The 20,543-nt window shown below is 41.2% G+C and overlaps 1 protein-coding gene across 2 annotated transcripts in view; it reads left to right on the top strand.

The window, feature by feature from the left end:
* The window catches only part of cpne5b (copine Vb), a 723,670-nt gene that overhangs the window by 600,940 nt on the left and 102,187 nt on the right, over window positions 1–20,543 (top strand). For both annotated transcript variants that reach the window (XM_041195525.1, XM_041195524.1), the window contains 2 exons: window positions 3,834–3,961; window positions 18,071–18,173. In XM_041195525.1, coding sequence (XP_041051459.1) covers window positions 3,834–3,961; window positions 18,071–18,173 — 231 coding nt within the window. The remainder of the gene's footprint in view (window positions 1–3,833; window positions 3,962–18,070; window positions 18,174–20,543) is intronic.

The raw sequence follows: 20,543 nt of genomic DNA, 5'->3' as shown, positions 1-20,543 counted from the left end.
TCAAAGTTCAGGAGAAGTACCTTCACCCAAAAAGTGGTAGGTATGTGGAATGCACTATCACAAGGAGTAGTTCAAGCAAATAGCATAGATACACTTAAGCAGAAGCTAGATATGTATATGAGGGAAAAAATTGCAAGATATGCTGATAGGATTAGATAAAGAGGCATAAACGTCAGCATAAACAAGTTGGGCCAGGCTTCTTTCTGTAGACTGTAGGTAACTATGTGAAAGGTGCTATATAAATGCAAGTTCTTTCTTTTGATAAGTTTTGGGTCCCCTGTATTGAATGTCATTGCTCAGCCTGAACCTAAAAGAAGCAATTTGCTCACTTGCAGGGATTATTTGGAATTGGGAAATTTCTCCACAGGATGAAAGCGAAAATCAGAAAATGTTATTACTTCTTCGTGCTATTGGTTACTTCCTGGTTGCATGTTTATGATTGACGTTGGCGAAACTCTGAGGGCAGATCAATATTATAGACTCATAGCTGGAGAAAATGAACAGAAAATAAATTCAACTAAGAATGGGGGGGAGGAGGCGAGAAAAAGGGAATTTTCCATATTTTAATTACTGATGCAATTCCCGAACATACAGCCATTATCTTATGTTTTCCTAAAGGGAAATGCCTTTGATAATGTTGTCATATTTGTGAATTAGTATAGCAAGATTCTGTTCTTGGACAGTTTATTCAGATTAATGATGCACAGTGAACCAAAAACCTGAAAATTTCATTAGGGAGACTGCATTTAATTTTATTTTCGTTTTAGCTTCTGATTAAGTTTTCTCATTTGTTTATGACAACTCTTGAAGCTACTTTTGTTGGAAGCCCTTTTTTTACAATGTTTATGATAAGTATCAAATAGTAAGCCTCCAGAACTATGGCAAAGTCCAGGACCCTGATATGCAGAGTCATGGGCTGAAATTTTACCAGCAAGTCATGGTTCCCGTTGCCAGGAACAAATGTGGGTCCTGAGCCATTAGTGAACAGTGGGACTGCAGAGAGGTTTTAACAGTGGTGGCCTATTAAGAGGCCTTCATCAGGACCGCCATCCAATTTGCCCTGCCTCTCAGTGCTGCTGGCCCAATCAGGGAACCAACAGCTCAGTAGCTCCACCAATAGATCAGCCTCCATGCTGAGACACTTTTGAAGGGCCGGTAAGAATTTTTTTTTTTGATGTGCCGGGGCTAGGCAGGCAGTCCCGGCAATCAGAGGAGTGAACCCTCCAGGGATGACACTGGAGCCACCATTGCCTCCGGCGGTGGGGGGGAGGCTGGGGGGGTGGGGGGGGATAGGTGGCATATGGAGCCTCTTTGAATAAATGTCCCCCCACTTGCCCCACCCCGCAGGATGACGCTGGCAGGTGACGAATCATGCTTCGGACACCATGGAATAGGCTTTGTAGCCTAGAGTATGTTAATAGCTAGCCTTTATTAACAACTTGTAACAATATATATAGTTACAGGTACAGGTGTAGAGCAGACTCCAGTCTAGGGGTGGAATTTTCTGGCCCCTCCTGTCAGTGGGATCTTTCAGTCCCGCCAAAGCCAATGGAGATTTGAATGGCTCACCACATGTGCCATGGAGAAACCCAGCCTAGGTCTTTACCCATTTCTATCCATCTCTACACTGACTCTGGCTCTGGGTCATTTGGCTTTTTACATCAGTATGTGGGTGGTACTGTACATAGTCCTACATTAACCCTTTATGTACCACTACAGGAAGCTGCCTCAATGTACTTGGCAGCCTCCCCATGCTGCAACGGAGGGGGGAGGAGACCTTTCTGCCAGTAAATTGCTGGAAAGAATGTGAAATTGGCTGTTAATAGGCCAGTTAATTTGACTAACTGGCCACCTGCTTCCAAAGTGTTGCCACTCCCACTTTTGCGAATATCACGTTATGATATTAAGATATTGGGATTCTCTCCCAACACCTTCCATCACCATGTTATCAGCCCTCCCAACCCCCCTCCCCATCCCCAAGCCTGTCTCCAGAAGGTTGGTAAAATCCTGGCCTTGGTTTCACTGATGAGTTTCCTGCAGAAGTTTGTTTGGCTTCCACTCCAAACAAATTCACCTACCTCGGTGGAGACTTGACCAAGAAAATAATTCCCAAGCTAGGAGTTATTTTAGCCCTGGCCTCACTTGCACTGGGAAGCTGATATGTAAGAATAAAGCATGCACTTCAGCCTTCTCAGCAGCCAGAGATGGGGCCTATCTGGAAATCCGGGCCCAGGTCTTGGGTGGTTTATTTAGAATTCCCTTTCACATGCTTCAATCAAATAATGACTTGACCGTTACACTCCCAACATTTTCTGCTTTAATATTAAATTTCTAGCATTTATTCTAATGTATCTTCAAAATGTGTTTTTAGTGGCATGTTTTTCATGTTACTATCTGTCCATCTAGGTGGAAATAAAATAACCCATGGTACTTTTCAAAGAAGAGCAGGCAGTTTATTCCAGGCCAACATTTAAACCCTCACCATCAAAAACAGATTAACTGTGAATGCATCTCATTGCTGCTTTGCATCCTGTTGACTACTGCATATTTTTTTTCATTATTCATTGGATGTGGACATCGCTGGCTAGGTCAGCATTTATTGCCCACCCCTAATTGCCTTTGTTCAGAGGGCATTCAACCACATTGCTGTGGGTGGCACTGTACATTGCATGTAGGCAGATTTAGAGGACATTAGTGAACCCGATAGGTTTTTAACAATAATTGGCAATAGTTTCATGGGCATTATCAGATTTTTATTGAATCCAGATTTTTATTGAATTCAAATGTCACCATTTTCCATGGTGGGATTCAAACTCCGGTCCCCAGAGCATTACCCTGGGTCGCTGGCATACTAGTCAATGACAATACCACTTTGCCACCACCTCCCTGCAGTGTAATAATACTATCTACAACCTATGTAACAATGATGTCTACAACTTAATGTTTTTTCAGTTGGCTCTGAAACACATTGGGATGTTCTGAGAGCAATGAGAAGATACATAAATTTAAGTTCGCAGTTCTATGTTTCTTAAAAACCTAAACAAGAAGTTTTAGTATAATGTCTGTATCCCTTTGTTTGGGTTTCAAGTTTCTCTTAGCATAAATGTATGCTGCTTGGTGGAATTTTTTTTTTAATTATTTTGTTATCATTACTAAATCTGTTTCTTTGATCTTGAAGTTTCCTGATTCCCTTTGAGTTGAAAGCGGAAATAGAGGAGAAAGTGTAATAATTTACTGAAATTCGGCCAGAATATGGTTTAAGTAGTCACAGGACCTGGAGAAATTGCGCTCTTTTTTTCCACAGTGGCTTGTTGGAAGTTTCTCATCTAATATGTATGATGCAATAACTACAAAATGGTTTAATATAGACATTTGAATATATGGGACATATATTCAATAAAATTCTCTAATAATGCTTTAATGAAAAGGTAATTTGGTGTATATAGAAAACCTTTAGTTGAAATTATTTATTTTCCGAGATTGTTGTTTCATGATGTAAATTAAATGTGACACAAATATTTCAAATCTTTAAAATCAACTTAATAGAAAAATACTATTCAAACAGGTGGTCGAACTTGATGATGTAATAGTGCCAAATTAGTCAGGAATGCTCAGTGGCCTTTCAGTAATTAAACTCTATAATGAAATAGTGTAAGAGGTGAAACATGGCCAAACTATAAGGTTGACCTGTGGCAATAGGTGGTGAATAAATGACAAATAATATTTTTACTTAAGTGCAAAAATACTCCCTTGGATCTGAAACAATTATCAGAAAGAATTTGAGTTTCACAGCAATCTCCAATCATGTTTTGTTTCCTCTGAAAATCTTACAGAATGGCAACCCTGACAACCCATATTGTAATGGTATTGAAGGAATTCTTGAAGCGTATCATAGAAGCCTCAAGACAGTCCAGCTTTATGGACCAACGAACTTTGCACCAGTGATTAATCATGTAGCAAGGTAAAATTAGCAACTCTTTAGCACACCATTTAAGCTGTCTTGATTTTTTCAGATGGACGGATCATGTAAATGTAAACAGGTTTCAGAGATCCAACCCTCTCATCTCGTTTAGAAATATCAGTGCATGATGATACACTGAGGTTAAAAAGACATTTTAAATCTGTTGAAATGATGACCATTATAAGAAGTGAGTTGATTTTTCCCAACTAGTCGCATTTTCTATCATATAATGCTTTCTGAGGCAAAAAGGCAGTTTCTAGCCTTGATGAGCTTTGCAATACTTTGAGTTGTTTAAGTAATACTGGTGAAGTAAAAGGTAACAAATTTCCATAATGTATTGTCCAATTTAGTACAATTTGACAGACAATTTGAATATGTGGAAGTGGGTAACTGCTGATATTATCTACGCCATAACGTCTATCTGTAGTTAAAAAAAAAAACTTGCTTACACTTGCTTTACAAAAACCTTTTATGACATCCAGGGTTCCCTGGATTTGTTGGTCCCACCCTTTGTCTTTACTGGAACACTCATGAGCGTGGCTGCGCTCCCCAAAGGAACCGTCACTCTCACCGTTTTCAAACACAGAACAACGGTTCTCGACTGAGATGCACTGAGATGGGGATTTTCTGACTACCTGCCTGACACCTTTCTTCTGACTGATGGTCACCCATTCCCTCTCTGTCTGCACTTCCGCAAGCTATGGGGTAACCATTTCTAAAAACGTGCTATCCGTGAAACTTTCAGCCTCATGGATGCAACTCAGTGCCGCCAGCTGCCGCTCAAGCTCTGAAACTCAGAGCTCAAATAGCTGCAGCTGGTGGCACTTCCTGCACTTGTGATCAGTCAGAGTGCAAGGAGCATCTAGGACTTCCCACAAGTTGCAGGCGGTACATAACACGGGACTGAACTGCTCTGCCATGCCTCTAGTTGAAAAAAAACCCTTACTTTAAGTTAAATATAGTTAAAAAAAAGTTAAATTAATTATGTACTTTAAGTAAAAACTAGAACCCTTACCATTCCTTAGCTTAATCTATTTTATACTGGAGAAAAACTGGAGAAAAAAACTGCAGAAACACCAGGTTAGAAGAACAATAATGCCAACTTGTCAGGAAGGTGGAAGAAACCCAGCCCCTTCCACATTTAGTTTGAGTGCGTTTGTTGGCGCATGGTAAACCTCTGTTGGATAGGTAAGCCCGATATTTGATCATGTTAAAAGTGAATTAAGACCATAAAACCATAAGATGTAGGAATAGAAGTAGGCCATTCAGCCCATCATGTCTGCCTGCCATTCAATGAGATCATGGCTGATCTGATAATCCTCAACCCCACTTTCCTGCCTTTTCCCCATAACCCTTGATTCCCTTACTGATGAAAAATCTGTCTAATTCAGTCTTGAATATAATTAATGACCCAGCCTCTACAGCCATAGTCATAGAGTCATAGAGGTCTACAGCACAGAAAAAGGCCCTTTGGCCCATCGAGTCTGCACTGGCCAAATAAGTACCTAACTTTTCTAATCCCATTTTCCAGCACTAGGCCCATAGCCTTGTATGCCATGGCATTGCAAGTGCACATCCAAATATTTCTTAAATGTTATGAGGGTTTCTGCCTCTACCATCCTTTCAGGCAGTGAGTTCCAGATTCCCACCACCTTCTGGGTGAAAAGATTCTTCCTCACATTCCCTCTCAACCACCTGGCCCTTACCTTAAATCTATGCCCCCTGGTTATTGATCCCTGCACCAGTTCTTTCCTGTCTAAGCTGTCTATGCCCCTCATAATTTTATACACCTCAATCATGTCCCCCCTCAATCTGCTCTGCTCCAGGGAAAATAACCCCAATCTATCCAATCTCTCCTCATAACTAAAACTCTTCAGCCCAGGCAACATCCTGGTAAATCTCCTCTGCACTCTCTCTGGTGCAGTTCACATCCTTCCTATAATGCAGATTGCAGAACTGCACGCAATACTCTAGCTGTGGCCTAACCAGTGTTTTATACAGTTCCAGCATAACATCCCTGCTCTTATATTCCATGCCTCAGCTAATAAAGGCAAGTATCCCAAATGCCTTCTTAACCACCTTTTTTACCTGTCCCGCCACCGTAAGGGACCGGGGACATGCACACTGATCCTCTGATCCTCGGTGCTTCCCAGGGTCCTACCATTCATTGTGCATTCCCATGCCTTGTTTCTCCTGCTCAAATACATCACCTCACACTTACCTGGATTAAGTTCCATTTGCCACTGATCAGCCCATCTGACTGGCCCGTCTATATCCTCCTGTAATCTAAGGCTATCCTCCTCACTATTTACCACCCAACCAATTTTCGTGTCATCTGCAAACTTACTAATCAACCCTCCTACATTCAAGTTTAAATCATTTATATATACCACAAACAGCAAGGGATCCAACATTGATCCCTGTGAAACCCCACTAGACATAGGCATCCAGTCACAAAACCACCCCTCGACCATCACCCTCTGCTTCCTGCCACTCAGCCAATTCTGGATCCAATTTGCCAAATTGCCTCATAAAGTGGAGTCTTAAGCCTATATTCCAGGCTAGATTTTCCTTAAATGGTGGGGAGCAGAAGCCAAGTCTTTTTTGAGTTCCGAATCTGCTCCCGGGCGAAACAATCACTGATTTTGATTTTCACAGAAACAGTTTCCCCTGTCCAGTTTCCCTGTCCACGTCCATCTTCACCCAAGAGAATGAGGATGAAGGTATCAAACTTGGGGAGAGAGACTGTGAAGTTCTTAAGCAAACTGATATAGGGAGTGACAAGGTATTGGAGGTGTTGGCAGGCTTAAAAGTGGACAAATCCCTAGATCCAGATGATTTATGTCCCAGACTACTGAGGGAAGCAAGGGAGGAGATTGCAGGGGCTCTGGCCCAAATTTTTAATTCCTCTCTGGCCACAGGGGAGGTGCCAGGGGGTTGGAGAACAGCTAATGTGGTTCCGCTATTTAAGAAGGGTTATAGAGATAAGCCAGGGAACTACAGGCCAGTGAGTCTCACGTCAGTGGTACAAAAACTATTGGAGAAAATTCTGAAGGAGAGAATCTATCTCCATTTGGATATCCTGATCAGGGATAGTCAGCATGGCTTTGTCAGAGGGCCGTCATGCCTAACAAATTTGGTTGAATTTTTTGAGGAGGTGACCAGGTGTGTAGATGAGGGTAGTGCAGTTGATGTGGTTTATATGGATTTCAGCAAAGCCTTTGACAAGGTCCTGCATGGGAGACTTACAAGGAAGGCAAAGGCACATGGGATACTGGATAAGCTGGATTCAAAATTGGCTTAGTTGTAGGAGACAGAGGGTGATGACAGAAGGATGCTTTAGTGACTGGAAGTCAGTGTCCACAGTTATCTGTGCTGGGTCCCCTATTATTCATCATTTATATGAACTACATAGATAACTATGTGGGGGGTAGGATTTGTAAGTTTGTGGATGACACAAAGATTGGCCGGGTGGTTAACAGTGAGGTTGAGTGCCTTGGGCTACAGGAAGATATGGATGGGATGGTCAAACGAGCAGATAAGTGGCACATAGAATTTAACCCTGAAAAGTGTGACGTGATACACTTTGGAAGAAGTAATTTGACAAGGAAGTATTCAATGAATGGCATGACACTAGGAAGTTCAAAGGAACAAAGGGACCTTGACGTGTGTGTCAATAGATTTCTGAAGGCAGAGGGGCATGTTAGTGGGGTGATGAAAAAGGCATATGGGACACTTGCCGTTATTAATCGAGGCATAGATTACAAAAGAAGGGAGATCTTGTTCGAGTTGTATAGAAGCTTGGTGAGGCCACAGCTGGAGTACTGTGTGCAGTTCAGGTCACCACATTATAGGAAGGATGTGATTACACTGGAAGGGGTGCAGAAGATATTCACCAGGATGTTGCCTGCAATGAAACATTTAACTTATGAAGAGAGGTTGGATAGACTCGTGTTGTTTTCGTTGGAGCAGAGAAGACTGAGGGGCGACCAGATTGAGGTGTATAAGATTATGGGGCATGGACAGGGTGGATAGGGAGCAGCTGTTCCCCTAAGTTGGAGGATCAGTCACGAAGGTACACAAGTTCAAGGTGAGGGGCAGGAAGTTTAAGGGGGATGTGAGGAAAAACTTTTTTACCCAGAGGGTGGTGACAATCTGGAATGCGCTGCCTGGGAGGATGGTGGAGGCGGGTTGCCTCACATCCTTTAAAAAGTACCTGGATGAGCAATTGGCACGTCATAACATTCAAGGCTCTGGACCTAGTGCTGTTAAATGGGATTAGATAGGTGTTTCTCATGTGTCGGTGCAGACGCGATGGGCCGAAGGGCCTCTTCTGCACTGTGTGATTTCGTGATCACAAATTGTGGTCACATTTAATTTTGAAACTATGTATCTAAACATTTATATCAGAAACTTAGAATATTAACAGTTGCCTATCATGTTTTGTTGACAAACCAATCAAATCACTCATAAAAAATCATTTGCTAATTTTTTCTCAATAACTAATATTTGTAATGTCTAAAGTAAGATTTTAAACTAAGTAAAAAAACGCACATTTCATAAATTACAGATTTATGCAATCTGTAATCTTGTGTGTGAGCAGACTAGCAAGTGGAATGGTGGTGGGAGTTGGAGCTTAATAACCTGAAAAGAACAAGAGCGATGTGAGTCCCATTCTGTGGCCCTTCTCGTTCCCCCTCCCCAAAAAAGCTGCAGGATCTGCACTAGCTTCCACCAAAAATCTGAGAAAGCCCTACCTAATTCTGGCATGCTTTTCGCCAGAATTATCCTCCCTATTTCAACCAGATTTCATGACCCCCTTATCCAGGACTTCTCCTTTTACCCCATCCACAAATTAGGACTGACTGTCAGTGCTCCTGGACAATAAGACCATATTCCCAGTGTGACTTGACTTTTGGATGAACCCATTCCTCACAGACTCTGGAAGCTCACTCCTCTATGTTCTCCATCAAAGAAATCTTCTCCTAGTGGTTCAATACGTCATTGCCTGTCTCACTCAAGATCCCCTTCAAATGCTTCCAGATCTGGGGAAATCTCTCTTCTTAATCCTGAGATCAGTCTCATTATCGTCATTTGGCTTCCCCAAAATGCTGATATTCAATGTCCATGATTCTATTGCTTGACTTGTTTCCCTATCCATGCCTTCTTCTGACTCATTGGACAATGCCACTGTGGATTTGTTAGCAACTTTAACTTTTTCTATTTTAAACCAGGGGAATTTTCAAAACAATGATTCAACACTTCCAACAGTGTAGCTCCCCTTTTCTAAAATATTCACTGAGAGAACGTCAAAGTCAATCCAAATAGCATAGATTACATTGAATTTAGAACATCAGCGCATCAGATCATTAAGTTAAGGTTTAAAACAGAAAAAAGAACAAGTACAAAGTTAAATATTGAAACAAATATATAGTGGTGAGTTTCCGATTGTACTGATCCACCTGACCGTTGCACCACACAGTATTTGTAGAGCTTCCAGGGCCAATAAGCTCGGTCCTGTAAGAACAAGAGTGTAGGAATGGAAATATCACCTTTGTACAGTGGAAAATATTTTCCTGAAGTTGGCTTGTGGCAGGTTACTGAGTTTGAGTTTGTATATTGGGAACTCTGCTTCTTACCAGTCTACTAGCTGACGTAGTAGCTGATTTAGATGCTGTCACTGGGTAAAAGGGGACTGTCCTATCTTTTGAATCCAGTACTAAAATAAAAACATCTGCAAGCAATAAAAACAATCCAACTGCAACTTCTGTGTAACTGGACTATAGAAGAAGTAATCTCAGCAATTTAGTCAAATAAAGCACAAATAAGTAATGAAGAAACTCTTCAGTCAATTCAGATGGAGGAAAGTATAGCTTCATATTTTCAGTTTTGAACCAGAATTGACCTAAATGGAGCTCTCTAAATTTCAACCAGCCAATTAAACTCTAGTTTGCTGTAACTGTCCTTATCCTGTTTGCCACCTAAATAGAGAATTAAGAAATGAAAAAATCTAACTTTGGCACAATTTAAATCAGGTATTATAATGTGTTAAATCCCCATTTATTCAGCTTTAGTGTGCTAAGGCAACTATCTAAGTTTACTTTTAACTCTCAGTAACTCAAAGATAGCTATACCTTCACTTCTGCTTGTAATAAAAATGAAACATTTCTACCTGTCATGGATTTTTCTGTGAGTTCTTTCTCATTGACACAGGGTTAAAATTAGAGCTGGTTCAGTGTTATGCAGAATACATATAGCAGTCTGATAGACCTTATGCCATTTCATGGGCATTGATTTGCACCTGTAGGCTGTTCCTATGGAACAAAAAGTAATTTGATATGTTAATATCTTTAAATGTGGACCCCTCAGCACTATTCTGTACAGCAACATTATTGATAGCTGTCCAGGCAAGGGTTCGTTTCCTACATTCACAGCTGTCTAACTTCACAGGGCGCTAGAGGGATTCCTGACCAACAAAAGTTCTTGATTGACAGCCATAGCAGAGTTGAAGGCTGTACAATTACAGAGAATTGTCTGCTTGATGAATGAGAGGGGCAGCACCATAGTTTCTTGGTAAACTGTCCCTTGGCCAGGAGCTTCCAGTTTATATGAGAGCTGACTGTATCCCACATAGTCATAAAGAATGGTCTGTGTTTAGCAGACATACTGTAGGTTGTGATGAAGGTTACAATGCCTCTCAAGAAGTCTGCACCAAGTTCAAAATGTGTTTTTCCTGGGACCTCAAGTGGCAGTGATAATGGAACAGCAATATAAAAGGTTGACAGGTTTCTTTATATCTTTTTAAACATTACAAATCTCATTGGTGGTTAGAAGCCAGTAAAATGCAAACTGTGCATGTGTAGATATGCATTGTGATTTGTTGTCTTCCGCTCCACACTGTCACAAACAGCTCTTCCCATTGATGCTGGCAGTATTGCTGATGCCGCACTTAGTCCACCATTATTAAGTGTTTGGAAGGAGAATGAAGAGTAAATAGAGGATAAACTCTTTATCTAAACTCTAACCATCAGCACCAAATGTACCAAACAACCTCACCTGCTAGAAGCAATACTGTTCCAGCTCAACCTATGTTTTTCCAGTGAACAAACACTGGGCTGAATTTTGAGGTCATCGGGTGGGCATGGTGGGTGGGCCTGGGAGTGGCTGGGAAATGGCCCACCACCCGCAATTGGCCTCCAACGGCAATTTCACACTGGCTGGCCAATTAACGGCCAGCGAGAAACCCGTGCTGAAAGCCTCAGCGCTACTGGGGTGGGGGCGGGAGGAGGGCAAGTGTTGAAGTCAGCGCAGGCACAGGGGAGCACGGAATGAAAGTTCCGTGAACGCAGAGAGCTGCCTCAGGGAGCGGAGGAATATAAAACCATCAAATAAAGATTTATAAATGCATAAAAAAATGTCCACACATCAGACTCACTCACATAAACATATGCATTATAAAAATTATGCTCAAATGATTTATCTTGTATACAGCATAATAATAGAGTTAGAATGCCTCGGAGTCAAGAATTGAAAAATTTTAGAGGTTAAAGATTTTTTTGTCCCAGGAGCTCAGTGATACTGAGGCAGTAGAGATTAGCTTTGTCATTATCAAAAGAGGAGACCAGTGAGAATAGTTGGTAGACAATGAGACTAAGATTTTCAAACGAACATTATTTTAGCACCATATTAACCCATTTTATTTTAAATATTTTTGGTCAAAAACTCTGCATCTTAATTTAGGCCCATCACAAGAATGTGACAATAAAATTCCAATGAAGAACTTATATTAAATTTCATGGAAGTAATATTTTAAAAGCGTTGACAACACTCGAAGTCTAAAAAGTTGGAGATGGCCAACTCTTGTCATTACAATGCAAATGTGGTACTTTATGTAAAATGAATTTAAAATGAAAGATAAAGACTGAATGCTGTACTGTATTTGTGCAGTCACTCAATCAAAATTATATAATTGTTTGGAGGAGGGTTTGTGGGGAAGAAAACATAATTTGTTTTTGTACACACCTTAAAATAATACAGATGTTGTATTATTTTGAAATTTGTTCTCCTTAATGGAGATTATCGCGTGTAAATTGGGCCTAAATATATGCACTCACTAGGAAGCACTGACTGTTCAAAAGTGCAACCTGAAAAAAACACACCTTTAGTAGTTTACATATTTTCGGCTTTTTAACAGGTAATTAATATATGTAACATGTAGAAATATTGCTCAGGACTGATGGTTAGTACTTTTTAAAAGTGTTAATGGCAAGAATTTTAATTTAATTTCCTGTATTTTTAACAATCTCAAAAATTTAACCTATTCAAAAGCTTCAGTCATGAAAATTACAGTGGGCTTTTGAGGCAATTACTGATGCACTTAAATTGTCCCCTCCTTATGGAACAGTAATTTCTGTGTTGCAAATTAGAAATTTCTGATACTTCTTCCGTAATAAAGACAATCAAGATACTATTACATTGACAGCATCTATTAGTCTGTATCCAGTCTGAGGTAATCTTGTTGATTTTATCTGTCTATGTGCTGTCTATAGAGAGTGCCTGAGCATACTAATAGATCCCTCTTCAACATTACCATGTTGGACTTTGAAACTAAAACTCTGAATTATTCTCATCCCAAATTTCAGCAAATCATCCATATCTGGAAAATGGTTTAAAAAGTGACAGTTAAAAGCTTGCTCAATCACAAGTGCTAGACAGTGAAAGTCTGTGGTTTACATGTGGAGCACCTCTCCAAACTGGTCCATTACCAAGTTGGCTCCTTCAGAAGTAATTACATTATTTATGGAAACCGCAAGACACTGCAACAGAACCTTAGCAACAGGCTAATCCCCTACCTGAAAATGTCTTATACCAAACTACATTAACATACCTCAGAAAAAAGCCATTTAGAAGTGCAAAGCAGGCTTCAAAAAATATATTTAACACAAATTCTGGTGTTATATTATTGGATAGTTGGATGCAATCAAAAACAATAGCCAAATTTCTCATTCTCATGCATTCCCGATCAATTGCTGCTTTGCCGGTGGTGTTAAAATATCCTGTCTATCACCTGACAATCGTGATCACTCCCATCCCCAATAATCTCAAAACTTACCCTTTTTAGAGATATATTTACCTTTATTTTTATTTACTAACTTTATAAGATGTATAAGTAATCTGGCAAGATCATTTTTCCTTAAAAATACTTCAAATAGTTGTCAGCTTGAAATAGTTATTGTTTGTTTGCAAAATCAGTACAAATTGTATTCTGCATCTAAGCTGGGCAAAAGTTTTTTTTTTACATTTTTACAATCTCAAAGCATTGGGATTCTTAATCCAGCTCAGTTAGGACTGATTAAAGCAAATTTTCCAGTCTGCATGGTCAATGAAACCAGTGTGAAACCGCAGGCAATTTGGCCATTTGCCCACTCCACACTCTATCGGCAGAATTTTGCCCTTGATGAGCGGGTGGGCCCCACCAACTCGGTGGCGGGCGGGCAGCTGATCGCCACCGCCGAAACGGGCCCCGCTGCCATTTTAAGTGGCTGGGCCAATTAAGATCCGCCCAGCAGGACACCCGACGGGAAGCTCTCTGTGCTTCCTGTGCGGTGTGGGGGAGGGATTCCCCAACTGTCAGAGTACGCTGTTTCGTGCATGCACCCGAAAGAGCGCACATCTCCCTGAGGCAAAGTGCTGCCTCAGAGAGATCGTGGAAAGGCTGGCAAATATAAAAAATAGAACAATAAAAAATTCATTAACATGTCCCCCTCATGTGAAAATGTCACACGGGATGGGACATGTTAATGAAATAAACAAAAACTTTATTAAACGTTTTCAAAACCGCTATCAAACCTCATCCCGCCACTGAATGAGGTTTGTAAAGAAATCACCTACCCACCTGCCCATTGGACCCGTGCGCTGAGCCGAAGTTCACACGGGCCCCTCAAAATCATCAACGGTTGGCAAGTCAAGGGCCTTAACGAGGCTTTTAATTAATGGCGGGCGCGTGCTCTGCTGCATAGCACCCGCCGACCGAAATATCGCCATGCTGTGCGCTGATGTCGGGACACTCGCACAACGTCAATGTGCGACATTTTAAGCGCTGGCATGCGGACTCCGCCATCTGCACACCAGCCAGAAGATATGGACCTATATGTATTAAAGACAATTTTCCAATTGGTAATATTTCACAAAGCGTAAAAGCTCCAACATTGTTACAAATCTTGAACCTTGATTTAACATCTTGTTGCTTCCAGACAATCAGGACAATACCCTTACTGCCCAGTATCCAGTTATATGGTAATGTGACCTGAAGGCAGTGACAATAAGACCCTATGTTGTGTCGACTGGATATAATAAAATTTCCCATATCCCATGTAGATTTCTCCTACCTTTTAAAAGGCCAATTGAAAAGCACTGTAGTAAGACAGATACAATTATTTTTATTCTTTCATGGGATGTGGGTGTTGCTGGCAAGGCCCAGCATTTGTTGCCTATCCCTAATTGCCTTTAATTGAGAAGGTGGTCATGAGCCGCTGCTGCAGCCCATCTAGTGCAGGTGTACCTACAGTGCTGTTAGAAAGAGAGTTCCAAAATTTTGATCCAGCCAAAGTGAAGGGATGGCGATATAGTTCCAAGTCAGGATAGAGCGTGGCTTGGGGGGGAACTTGCAAGTGATGGTGTTCCAATGCATCTGCTGCCTTGTTCTTCTAGGTGGTAGAGATCACAGGTTTGGAAGATGTTACTGAAGGAACATCGGTGCATTGCTACAGTGCATCTGGTATATAGTACACACTGTGCATCAGTGGTGGAGGGAGCGAATGTTTAGGTTGTGGGTGGGATGCCAGTCAAGCAAATTGGTTTGTTCTGAATTGTGTTGAGCTCCTTGAGTATTGTTGGAGCCAAACTCATCCAGGCAAGTGGAGAGTATTCCATCACACTCCTGACTTGTGCCTTGTGGACTGGCTTTGGGAGTCGGGTGGTGAGTTACTCGCCTCAGAATTCCCAGTTTCTGGCCTGCTCTTATAGCCGCAGTATTTATATGGCTGGTGCAGTTCAGTTTCTGGCCAATGGTAACCCCCAGGTTGTTGATAATGATAGACGTTGATAGACTTTAAATCTGCAAACATGTTTATGTTGCATGCAGTATTTGAAAGTACAAGATACAATTTTCAGTGAAATTCAATTGCTTTAATATCACTCCACATAACAAAAAAAGGGAATTACATGCTATGCCTGTTAACTGACTAAACTCACTTAACAGGCAAGCAGTTCCTGAAACCCACTGATACCAATGTTTTCCTAACATATGTAGGAAAGTCAAAAACTTAGCCTTTCTCCCCTCTCAGCTATGTGTGTTAGTTCAGTTGGCCGGACAGCTGGTTTGTGATGCAGAGTAACATGAACAGCACAGGTTCAATTCCTGCACTGGCTGAGGTCATCCATGAAGGTCCTACCTTCTCACCCACGTGTGGTGACCCTCAGGTTAAACTCACCACCAGTTCTCTCTCTCTAATGAGAGAGCAGCCTATGGTCCTCTGGGACTATGGTGACTTTCACTTCACCTATTTTGCACCCCAATTTGTGTTTAAATACATGAACGTGTACTGTACACCTAGATACTGTTGAAATCTTACTTGGTGGGCACAATGTTACATGCAAGTGCGATAATAGCCCTGATTTTAACTCCCTTGTGCGAGTCATGTGGCTGGAGGCTGAAATGGACAGCAAACTATCTTGAGTGCCGGGAGATTTTAACTCCTGGCCCTTTTCTCCTTCATTCATGTCCCACCCAAACAAGTTATGTTTTTCTCTATCCATAGTGCCTATGCTAAATGAGCATCTGCGGATGCTGGGATGGATGATTTATGCTTTATTCAGTCCCATACTACTAAATTTTCTCTGTACACTAATTTTATGCTGTGCACAAGTCCAGGCTTTTAGTTTGCCTTGTAATATTTACAGTTTGGGCGTAATTGGATTCGATTCAATAATCATTGAAGACACTTCAAATCAGATTTTTTAAAACATTGGAAACAAGTTTTTGAGTGTCTATAATCCAAGAAGATTTGGGCATATTTCAACCTGTCAGTCATCTAAGTATGTCTTGCCAAAAGAAGGTACCAAACACAGTAAAGTCGTATGAAAGCTTTGGACAGGCACACAGGAATGGAGCCTGAGCCCAGACTTCATAACTGCTCAACAAATCATCTCGATGCACTTACCCACTGTATCAACTATTAATATTCTTAATTACCTACTAGCCTAGAACCACGCATTGGTGATTTTAAAGAGAAATAGCTATATTAAGAAGTAGGTCTGGATTGTTTTACGGCAAGCTATTGTTGCAGTTTGAATGCATCGCTAGAGCAGTTTACTGCACAGATCATCATACCTCCTTACACTTCACTAATAATCAACATTCCTCACCCCTTAATTCTAGGCCTTTACTAATCAACTGTCCCTAATGTCTGTTAACATTGCCACCTGTTTGGTTGTTGCAGTCTGCTTTGAGCACACATCTGCACTATTGAGGTGGTCTTCCTTGGCTGCTGTCACGCTACACTGGCATTTTCTGCACCTCTCAGCAATGCAGGCACCCAGCCCTTAGTATCTCCACTACGCATTTCTCTACAGAGTTCCACTCCATGTCTCAGCTTGTCTGTCTCTCGCGCTCCCTCTCCAACTCTGTCCCCTACACTCCAAGCTGCACCCCCTTATTTACTTATTGCATAGTGCTTTCCAGCATCACAACTCCCTCTTCTCAGCATTCTGTTCCACTATTCCCCTTTATGATTAATTCCTGACTCTGATTTTCCCATGTCGAAAGTTCTCACTGTTTGTTGTTTTCCTTGAAATTGTTTTCTCTCCACAGATGGAGAATAGCTCACTCCCATGTTTTTATTCTGCTCTTACTTCCCAAAATCTCAATGATACACCAAACAATTCTGCTTCCTTCTTTCCCTGTTCAACTAATTAGACATTGATGCCTGTCAGCCCCACTGCCCCTCCATTTTATAGTTCAGAGCATTGACCTTTGTGGTCAACCTCTTGACTGTATTTCATTATGTACCCTGTGAGAGGTCAGTAGCTTGCATTGTACAATCTATCAAAGGCTGACTCATGACCTGTGCTGTTAGTTTTTTTCACTGAATTTTTTTTTCAGGCTCTCCATCTTTTCTGTGACTTAAATGTTTTATCATTTCCACTTTATTCTCTTCATTCATATTCTTTTAATGTTTTCTTGTTTGAAAGACCTCAGATTTTCACAGAAAGAAAATGGATGAAGTTTGGCAAAATCTTCAAAAAACATGAAGAAAAATGCTGGAAAATTTGTCTTTGACTCTTGCCACCCTGAACCAGTGGCACATTTGCTGGTGTCAGTCCTGCCTCCTACATAGCCTACGCCAAATGTTTTTGTGCTTCGCAATACCCTCATACCTTGCAATCTTCTTGCCTGTGACTCTTGTAATTTATCTGCTCTCTTTTCTTTCACTTACCTGTGATCAACTTCTGCTGTCAAATTGAAAATCAAAGCATGTGACTAGAGACTATAGGTGTTCCGACCTCCCCGTGAATTGAAACCAATAATAAGCTTAAACCAGTTTCACAGAGGAAAATTCCCCCTTGATTAACATTGTGAGAGTAACAGCACATAATCATGGGGAAATATTGGACAGGAGACAGGCACATTAGGGTGACAGGCATATTTAATTGGAGGTGAGCACAGGGGACTTTGAATAGAATCTCCTAAATATGGGATTATTTTTTTTTAAATCCTTGTACACCCTTTATTTAAAGTCAATCCTATATAAAAGGTTTGCAGTGATGGAAGCACTGTGCAAAATGTCAAGCTACTAGGAATTCACTACATATTGATGAAGTCAAGATCTCACCTTTTGAGGACCAACAGAATGAATCATTTGTCTGAAGTGCACTTATTTTGTGGAGATGTAAATGAATGTATTTCATTATGTGCTTTTCCCACAGAGAGGTCAGTAACTTGCATTGTGCAACCTGTCCAAGGCTGTCAAATATTTATGAACTTTAACCAGCTAGATGCTCTAATTAGTGGTGTCATTTTCTAAAACCCACTTTGTCTGTTTTCTACAGATACGCAACAGCAGTACAAGATGGCTCACAGTACTTTGTTCTGCTCATTATAACAGATGGAGTAATCTCAGACATGGCACAGACTAAAGAAGCTATTGTTAATGTAAGTTCTGGTTTATTCCTGTTAATCTACCAGATCATATTCAGTGTGAATTGATTCTAGAGAGAATCATCCTTGAAAACATTTGACATTTCATATTCAAAATCTGCAGTCAAATACAAAATCATATTAATGATTTATTTTTCTTTTATTTGCTGGAATTAAGCCTGTTAAAATAAGATTGTATTTATTACAAAGCTGCATACATTTTGAAACATTTATCTCTTTGACTAAAAAGTGTAGAAAACAATGTTTATCTAAAACATTTCATCATGTTTCCTCATTTTTCATATAATATTATTATAGTCTGGCTGTAATATTCGATCTTTCTGTTGCTGATGGTGATGAAAACTAATGGTCCATTTTATATGTTTCTGGTGCTTACTTGGAAGCAACTTGGACATCCACTTTGTACATCTGTACAAATGGTGGGTTTGGCCGGGGGGGGGGTGGGGGGTGCTAGATAATTAATTAACACTTGAATATGCAGTTCCTAAAATATGTGAATTAAGGTAACATTCTTTATAAAGTAGCTAATGAGCAATTTGGTGGTAGGAATGAAATCCAGTAATTTTGTAAAAGTGTGAACTCTCATCAGGATGAACATCAGGGCATATCTGATCCAGGCATCTTTCACCTTAGCGCTTCTCATCCAGCAGGGCTGCACCCTTTGTGCTCTAGCTGTGAGAACACATCCAATAAACACACACTGTAGAATAGGTCCACTCTTACCACCAATTTGCATGGTGCACATCTGTCCAGCAGTCTTATTGTCCCAGTTTAAAGACCATTGCACAATGTTCAGCATCATTCGTGACTTCTCAGATACTGAAGCAGTCCATGTCCAAATGCAGCAAGACCTGGACAATATCTAGGCTTGGGCTGACAAGTGGCAAGTAACATTCATGCCACATAAGTAACAGGCAATGACCATCTCCAATAAGAGAGAATCTAACCATTGTCCCATCACTGAATCCCCCACTATCAACATCCTGGGGGTTACCATTGACCAGAAACTGAACTGATCTAGCCATATAAATGCTGTGGCTACGAGAGCAAATCAGAGGCTTAGGAATCCTGCAACGAGGAACTCACCTCCTGACTCCCCAAAGTCTGTCCAACATCTACAAGGCACAAGTCAGGAGTGTGATGGAATACTCTCCACTTGCCTGGATGTGTGTAGCCCCAACAACGCTCAAGAAAGTTGACCCCATCCAGGTTGACAAATGGTTGCCAAATCAGCCCACTTGATTGGCACCACATCCACAAACATTCACTCCCTCCACCACCGACGCAAAGTAGCAGCATTTACAGGCTGCACTACAGGAATTCACCAAGGCTCCTTAGACAGCACCTTCCAAACCCATGACCACTACAATTTAGAATGACAAGGGCAGCATATAGTTGGAAACACCACCACCTGGAAGTTTTCCCTCTAAGTCACTCACCATCCTGACTTGGAAATATATCACCGTTCCTTCACTGTTGCTGGGTCAAAATCCTGGAACTCCCTCCTTAACAGCACTGTGGGTGTACCTACTGCACATGCACTGCTGTGATTCAAGAAGGCAACTCACGACAATCACCTCAAGGACAACTAGGGATGGGCAATAAATGCTGGCCCAGCCAGCAAAGCCCACATCCCGTGAATGAATTTTTAAGAAACCATGCCTCCCCTTCATCACTTCATCCCTCTTTTCCAGTATTGCAATAAAGAATGGGGGCTCACAGGTCCAGGACCATGCCTCAAAATTTATGGTGTTAGCAATAATTATAAAGTGCACATTTACAAGTGGAGAAAACAAACCTCAGCGAACAACTCGGTGCTGTGAACTCTCAGCCATTCCTGCATGGTGCTCCCCTTGTGCCCTCAGATGTGGTGGAAGTAACTTGTTTGTGTGTCTCTGCTTGCAGTTGAGATGCACATGGCTGGCAATCTCATCAGTGGACGAGGTGCTAGTGGGGGCGTGTCTAGAGACTGCTGCACTGGCGTTAATGCAGGGGCAGCCTGCGTCACAGGTCTCTGTTGCAGAGAGTCTAAATCAGAGGAGATAAGGAGGCTAATGATGGTGATAGCACCTCGAGAAGGATATTCTATTATCAAACTTTTATTTCATGATTTATTAGCTCCTTACTCTAGAAGAGATCTTGCTGGAGGCAATGGTCTTTTGTTGAAAACGTATTTATTTACATACTAACTCTTTACAAAGGTTAAGTAAGACCAAGACATAGCTGGAGCTACTCACATGAGATGCTCCTCAGTCTTCTTTCAATGAGTGACATCACCGTGACAGAGCTCCTTATGCACATGTTCAGTATACGTTAGAGTTAACCCTTTATTCTACATCTTCCCCCAAGTCTTTATCCCCATGC

Source organism: Carcharodon carcharias, chromosome 9 (assembly GCF_017639515.1).
Source record: "Carcharodon carcharias isolate sCarCar2 chromosome 9, sCarCar2.pri, whole genome shotgun sequence".
NCBI lineage: Eukaryota > Metazoa > Chordata > Chondrichthyes > Lamniformes > Lamnidae > Carcharodon > Carcharodon carcharias.
Note: the sequence above shows the minus strand (reverse complement) of the source record. Positions and strands in the feature narration are given on the sequence as shown.